The 8,149-nt window shown below is 43.2% G+C and overlaps 1 protein-coding gene across 1 annotated transcript; it reads right to left on the bottom strand.

Annotated features, from left to right (window-relative positions):
• Positions 1–5,214: 5,214 nt before the first annotated feature.
• On the bottom strand, positions 5,215–7,696 carry LOC307099480 (protocadherin beta-15-like). The gene has a single exon (XM_079771065.1). The coding sequence runs from the start codon at positions 7,679–7,681 to the stop codon at positions 5,294–5,296; it is 2,388 nt and encodes a 795-aa protein (XP_079627191.1). The 5' UTR covers positions 7,682–7,696; the 3' UTR covers positions 5,215–5,293.
• Between the last annotated feature and the right edge of the window lie 453 nt (positions 7,697–8,149).

Below are 8,149 nucleotides of genomic sequence, written 5' to 3'. Positions count from 1 at the left end.
CATGTAGATAAAGAAGAAATAATATCCTATACAAACTTTTTCATCAAAGAGAAAAAGGAGGAAACAATTGCCAACTCATTTTATGAAACCTGTATAAACCTGAAACTAAAACCTGACAAGGGCATAATATGAAAAATTACATATCACTCACAAACACACATGCAAAAATTCTTAACAATGTAATAGCAAATCAAGTTTACCTAATATATAATATTTTTCACACTGATGCATGCCACCTGGAAGAAAAATACATAAACAATTTGCCTGGCCAATCACAATCATGCAGGTGCTCTTCCATTTCCAGTCTGCAGGACTTCAGTTCCTTAGATCTGCTTGGATATCTTTGTATTCTTCCACAGTTGCTGCTGCTATCCCATATTCACAATGGAGAGGAACTTGATTCATATTTTACTGCTCAGATTCCAGTTGTAACCACCATAACTAGTGCTGTGATGCTCATTGAATTTGAAAGTTGGAGACAACCAACAGGACCAGGACTAGAGCAAGGCAAATGTCTCAGAAGAAAAATTAGTGGGTCACTCAAAAACTTGGTAGTAAAGACAGACACTAGTCTAAAAAATCAAACTAAGTAAAAAAAATCCATTATGAACAGAATTTCAATGTTTGATTAAAGACACGATCCTATCCTACACAACTTGGCCTCACCCTAATTCCTGCCATGTCACATCCTGATGTCAACTTTATTGTTTCCTGATCTCATTGGGAGATAAAAGGCCATACATATGTTACACTTCTCTCTTCTGGGCTGCTCCTTCAAGGTCAAGAGGGCTACCAAACTTCTAGATCAAATAATGCTGCATTGTTACATTTACAAGAAGAAAAAATCCTTTAGTTTGCAAAAAATGATCTCTTCTAGAATATATTACTAATGCCTATTTTATTACATACATTTATGCATTAAAGGAACATGTTTACAATATGGAAAGAAATGGAAAAGTAATGTTACTCTATTATATATATCTGTACATGCAGTGCATCTCCACCATCTACTTAAGCCACTCCCCTAGACACACACATGCTCAAATGCACACATGTACACAAACACACACATAGACAAACACTCTGGGTGCAGCTGTGAAGTTCAAAAATTGTTTGAGGTATTACCATTCATGTATAGTGATAGATTCCTATTGATGTTTCATGATTACGCTGATACTTTTCAAGGTATTCAGATCAATCCTTGAAGAACAAATATTAATCCTTTGGAGATATCTTTCAATCTACACTTTACCAATAAAGTATTTGTAAAGACAGGAAAGGAGTAGTGGATACTTACACATTGTGGTCTCTGGGCCTGTTTTGAAACATGCACCTCTTTATTATGAAAAGGCAGTTAGGAAATACTGATCCTCCCACAGGGCATGTTCTACCAAAACACATAGATTGCTGATATGCTTATGACAATTTTCAAGACTCATATTTAGTCCATTTATTTTACTAAGTAAAAATGTTTTGGCCCTGCTATTTTCCTGTCTGAGAAAGAAACCAGTGTTCTGGATTGCTGTATAAACATTGTAGTCATCTTGAAAGGATACCACTAATTTAGGTTTAAGCATATAACTGGCATTTATCAGCTTACCTTCTTATTCTATTCCCCAAAATGGTTTGGGTTGCTACCACCCATGAATATTTTTTTGAAAGTTCAGTTATCTGTATATGTTTGTATTAGCCAAATTGCATGAAGATATGAACTCAGCCACAGTAGCTCAGAGTACTGTCCTTGGATAAGACTTAAAGGGAAGCAAAACTGCTTTTCTTACAAGCATCTCAAACATCCTAAATAGACAACCTGAGACATAGTCAGACAACTGTGTAAATCAACCTGACTCATGAGGAAGAGAGATGTGCCAATTTGGAATGCATCTATCGGGAAATCCAATTACAGTTGCTTAATCACATAGGGTTTTATTCATATGCAGGCTGTGAGAAGGTAGTGCAGAGTTGTTGCAGCAGTTTAACAATGCTATGAAAAATTCAGGGGCTTTTCATCTTACCATACTTAGTATATAAACCTTTGATTTATGGCACTTATGGTTGCAAATTGATTGCTTCTACTCAAGGCTTCCTCCTCAATACCCATGCTGGTTAAGAAAAAAGAAAATGGACCCTAGCCGGTTTGGCTCAGTAGACAGAGCGTTGGCCTGCAGGCTAAAGGGTCCCAGGTTCAATTCTGGTCAAGGGCACGTACCTTGGTTAATACCTTGGTTGCAGGCTCCTCCCTGGCCTGGGCCCTGGCCAGGGATCATGCAGGAGGCAACCAATCTGTTTTTCTCACATCGATGTTTCTCTCTGTCTTTCCCACTCTCCCTAAAAAAATCAATGGAAAAATATCCTCAGGTGAGGATTAATAAAAAAAAAGAAAAGAAAAGAAAGAAAAGAAAATGGGTAAAGATATAAGGAACATGCCACCTAAGATTAGCCTTTTCAAAAATATTTCCTCCCTTAAGCTCAATCCCTCAATGATACTTTTACATTGTCAGCAATAACTGAGTTATATGATACACCTACCTGCAAGGGATTATGGAAACATGAATATTTTGACCCAGAAAGGAAAGAAAAATGGTCTTGGAAATGGATTTTTTGTTAGACACATGTTTTCATTTCTTATTGCTGCTGTAACAAATTACCACAAACTTAGTGCTTAAAAACATAAATTTATTATCTTACAGTTCTAGAGCTCAACAGTTAAACTGGGCTAAAGTTAAGGGAGGGCTGCGTTCCTTTCTGGAGGCTCTAAGTAAAAATACTTTCCTTACCTTTTCGAGCTTCTAGAGGCTACTTGCACTCTCCCACTTGTGGCTCCCTTCCATCTTCAAAGTCAGTAATGGCTGGTTCAGTCTTTTGCACATAATATCACTCTGATACCGACTCTCTTCCTGCTTCCTACTCCCATTTCTTATTAAGGGCTCTTGTGATTACACTGGAACCACCTGGATAATTTAGGACAATCCCCCAATTTAAAGGCCAGCTGATTATCACAACCTTAATTCCATTGGCAATTTATTCCCCTTTGCCACACAGCATCCTTGATTTTCTCTCCAAACATGCTTTCCTGATAATGAATCTCCTAATTTTATCATTTTTTACAATTTGAACAGGCTGCAAATCATTAAATTCTGGTTACTTTTGGCTTAACAGTCCTTCCCTCAATCTCACATTTTACTAAAAGCTGCAAGAAGAAAACAGGCTGCAGCTTCCACCCTAGCCTGGAAATCTTCTCAGCTAAATATCCAAGTTCGCTGTTTACCAGTCCTTCTCTCCACATTTCCACGGCAGGACACACAATTCAGCTAAGTTTTCTGCCAGTACATAACAAGGATTTCCTTCCCTCCAGTTTCCAATAACATTTTTCTCATTTCCTTTCCTCTGGTTTCCAATATCATTTTCCTAATCCATATTTCTACCAACAGTCTCTTTACCATGATTTAGGTATTCTGGAAGGCAATATATGTTTTCTCCACCATGCTCCTCACTTTCTTCTATGTCTTTGCTATTGGAGTTATTATCCATATTTCAACTAACACTCTGTCCAAAACAACCTAGGCTTTAAAAAATCATGCTCTTTAAAATTCTTCCAGCCTCAGCCTAATGCCCAATTCCAAAGCAACTTCTACATTTTTTAGTTATTTGTTACAACAGCACTCCACTTCCAACTCTGTATTAGTCAGAAAAACAGAACCAGCAATAGATATAAAGAGATTTATTGCAAGGAAGTGATTGATTCAATTGTGGGAGCTGGCTAGGCAAATCAAAAATCAGAGGGGCTGGCTAGGCAAGTCAAAAATCCAAAAGGGCAGGCTGCCACTCTGGACACCAACTGAAGCTGCTGCCCACAGTCATAATTCCTTCTTCATCTCAGGGAACACTCAGCTCTGCTTGAAGACCTTTCAGCTGATTGAGTCAGGCCCACCCAGATCATTTAGGATATTCCCCCTATTACAAGGTTAGTTGATTGGCAACCTTAATTCCATCTGAACCGTAAGCCCCCTTTGCAATATAACATAACATAGTCACAGGTTCCAGGGAATAGGAGGCAGATGTCTTAAGGAGGGCATTATTCTGTCTACCACACTGTCCCATAATATCTGCAAAGTCAAGAGGCTCCTGGAGATAGAGGAGTCCTGACCATAGAGCTGATTATTTCTTCAAACCATTCATCACCTTCATTAACATATCCTTTCATCTGTTTTCTTTAATATTGATTCTACAATGTATTTTTCCAGATTCCTCTAGGCCAGTGGTCGGCAAACTCATTAGTCAACAGAGCCAAATATCAACAGTACAACGATTGAAATTTCTTTTGAGAGCCAAATTTTTTAAACTTAAACTTCTTCTAATGCCACTTCTTCAAAATAGACTTGCCCAGGCCGTGGTATTTTGTGGAAGAGCCACACTCAAGGGGCCAAAGAGCTGCATGTGGCTCACCAGCCCCAGTTTGCCGACCACAACTCTAGGCCCAGAATTTGGAGCTCACTTGAGAATTTCTCTGCAATAGCAAGAGACCATTTCAGGCAATGTATTACTTGGTCCTAGAGTCTATTGATCTTTAGAGGTTTAGGAACAAGTTAAACACAACCAATCTGGGTATTCAGTAAAACTGCACAGGACTCTTATCAGGATCATAACTTCAGTTAAATATAAGAAAGAACTCATGATTTTTCTCAACATTAGATGAGAAAGATATATTTTCATGAGGTAACATGTATTTTAGAAAGTCTAATAATTACAATTGTGATTTTGATATAAACAGCATGAAATTATACATGTTGTTGCCTATTGATAAAACAAAAAATACAGAGTTTGAAAGAAACTGGAAATGGGTGAATACAAATTGATTCTACCCAAAACAGAAAATGGGTTATAAAAAAGTCATAGCTGTGTCTTTGCTATCAGAGGTATTATCCATATTTATAAATAAAAACTAAATAACACCTCTGACAATTTAAAAATGAAGTAGGTAGAAAGGAATCAGATATTCTCATGTAGTGTCATGAATACTTTTAAATTTAGAATTTTGTTTATTCCAAGAGGTAACTTTCATATTATCCTTAAGAAATAAGTACTGAAATTTTAGTCAGAAATATAAAATTTCCCGTTATATTTTACTAATAATATAGTAGTTGAAAAAATAATTACAGGACAACAAAACAAAGAATAATTACTAAGGAAGATAGTACAGAAAAAGAAAAACAAGTAGAACTACAGGCTATTACTGGATTTGAAAAATGAAAGAAAGATAAAAGACAACAACTAATGGTGAGAGTGGAAAGTTTCAGATACCTAAACCATTATGGAATGTAGGATTTCCCTCTGCCTTCCTCCCAATGTCCTGGCCTAGAATATTGGGAAAGACAGGCTTCAAGAATTTGAACTCATTATTCCCAGAGTCTCCCGTCAGACACACCTCATACTGGTAGCTCTGGGACAGGGTCCCAGTGCCGCTGACGTCCACCAGGTGGCCCGGAAGGTGGCCCTCAGGCACCGAGCAGCCACCCACCCAGGCCGCCCTGCTCCGCCTGCACAGCCGCACCGCGATGAACGCCAGCACCGAGAACAGGAACAGCGACGACACCGACGCCAACGCGATGACCAGGTACACGGTCAGCGGGTCGGCCTGCGCCTGCTCGGCCGCCGCTTCAGGCAGCGGCAGGTAGGGCTGCGAGAAGCCCTCCACCAGCAGCACGTGCAGCGTGACGCTGGCAGACAGCGCGGGCTCGCCATTGTCCTTGACCAGCACCACCAGCCTGTGCTTGGCCGCGTCGCGCTCGCCCAGCAGCCGCGCCGTGCGCACCTCGCCATTGTGCGCCCACACGCCAAACAGCCCGGGCTCCGTGGCCCGGAGCAGCTGGTACGACAGCCAGGCGTTCTGGCCCGAGTCTGCGTCCACCGCCACCACCTTGCTCACCAGGTAGCCCGGCTCGGCCGCCCTGGGCACCAGCTCGGTGCAGGGCGCAGAGCCGTTCTGCAGCGGGTACAGCACGAAGGGCGAGTTGTCGTTGGCGTCCAGCACCTGCACGCGCACCAGCGCCTGGCTGCTCAGCGCGGGCGACCCGCGGTCCGTGGCGCCCACGCCGAACTCGAACGCCTGAAGGGCCTCGAAGTCCAGCGCCCTCAGGGCGAACAGGTGGCCGTTGTCCGCGTTGATGGACACGAGCGAGGCCAGGGGCAGCTGCGGGTCGTGGGGTGGCAGCAGCGAGTAGGTGACCTGGGCGTTGGCGCCCGCGTCTCTGTCTGTGGCGCTGACGCTGCCGATGTGCAGGGCGGGGCTGTTGTTCTCGCGGAGGAACAGGGTGTAGGAGGTTTGGGTGAAGGCGGGGGCGTTGTCGTTGACGTCGGAAACCAGCACGGTTATGTTGTGCTCAGTTTTCAGTCTGGGGGTCCCCAAGTCGGAAACTGTAATAGTGACATTATACTGGGCTCTGGTCTCCCTGTCCAGGGCCCCATTTGTTACCAGGGTGTAGAAATTCTCTTCGGTTGGTTTCAGGAGGAAGGGGAGATCATCTTGGATGGAGCAAGCCATCCTTCCATTATCCCCCGAGTCTCGGTCTCGAATCTGAAACAGGGCCACTTCTGTCTCCGGGGAATTTTCGAGAATGGGGCTGGTAAGTGATGAGATAGTTAGTTCTGGGGAGTTATCGTTAACATCCACCACCTCAATGGAGACAGAACATTTTCCTGAAAGTCCCCCGCCATCAGAGGCATCTATATCCAGCTCATATGAGGATATTGTCTCAAAATCTAGTTTTTTGATTAGCCGAACTTCTCCTGAAAGGCTGTTTACTTCAAAAGTTTTGCTTATCTCCTGAGAACTATAAGAAAGGGCGTATGATATCTCTCCGTTTGTCCCAGTGTCTAAATCTCTAGCAGAAACTTTGACAACTAGGGAACCTACAGGGCTGTTCTCAGGGACCTGCACTTGGTAGAGTCTCTGTGCAAACTCAGGGGCGTTGTCATTGACGTCCAAGACCAAGATGTGGACCTGAGCGGTGCCAGACAGGGGTGGGGAGCCGCCATCCAGTGCTGTGAGGGTTAATCTGAGCTGGGCCTGCTCCTCACGATCCAGCTCCTTGTCCAGCACCAGCTCAGGGTATTTCCTGCCATCTCCTAGGTCGTGGGTGGTAACATGGAAATGGGAGTTGGGACTGATGCTGTAGTTTTGGATGTTGTTGTTGCCCACGTCCAAATCCTGGGCTTTTTTCAGGGGAAACACGGTCCCAGGAGGGCTAGTCTCTGGGATTTTCAGCGTCATTTCTCTTTCAGGAAACTCAGGAGAATGATCATTTATGTCTCTCACCAGTAGCTCAGCTCGAAATACTCCCAGTGGTTTTTTCAGTAACACTTGGAAATGCATCACACACGGGTCAGTGGAGCCACACATCTCCTCCCGGTCCAGTTTCTCATTTAATATCAAGTCCCCGGTCTGCAGATCAAGCTGCAACCGGGGTTCCTTATCTTCAGTGACCACCCGGGCTCCCCGCGCAGCTAGCTCTCCCGCTCCCAGCCCCAGGTCCTTGGCCAAGTTGGCCACAAAGGAGCCGCTCTCTGTTTCCTCCATCACGGAATAGCGACGGGATTCCCATCCTGCCAGAGCCACTCCCACCAAAAGAAAAAGAACCAGGACTTGCCTTTGTTTAGGAAAGCGCTCCCCTCCGACCTCCATCTTTATTTCACAAACACCTTTCCAGGAACCGGGCCCAGCTCTACCTTAGGGAGCAATGGGACTGCGATAGGGGTGGATCTCTCAGTTGGTAATCTGTCCTGAAATGTTGCTGAGTAGCATTCTCTGGACACTCGCTGGTCCGCAGCTCCCTTACAGGCTTTTCTCCTCCAGCGAACTGAGGTTGAATTAGTTGAATTTCCTGGGCTCTTTTTTTTTTTTTTTCTTCGCCTTAGCCTGCAGCGCCACCATGCGTTGTCTTCGAAAAAAATTGCTACAATTGCATTCTCTATTTGTATGTACCTATAGTAATCTAGTAATCCCAATCATCTATCTATCTAGTAATACCAGTTAACTATTGGGAGTTTTGAAAATGTTTTTTGGGATATGATGTAATCATAAAACCATGCAATTAAAATTATTTATTCATTCAAAGATATGTTATTGATATAATGTACTAGGTTCTGAACT

This window comes from Cnephaeus nilssonii, assembly GCF_951640355.1.
Source record: "Cnephaeus nilssonii genome assembly, chromosome: 5".
NCBI classification, from domain to species: domain Eukaryota; kingdom Metazoa; phylum Chordata; class Mammalia; order Chiroptera; family Vespertilionidae; genus Cnephaeus; species Cnephaeus nilssonii.
Note: the sequence above shows the minus strand (reverse complement) of the source record. Positions and strands in the feature narration are given on the sequence as shown.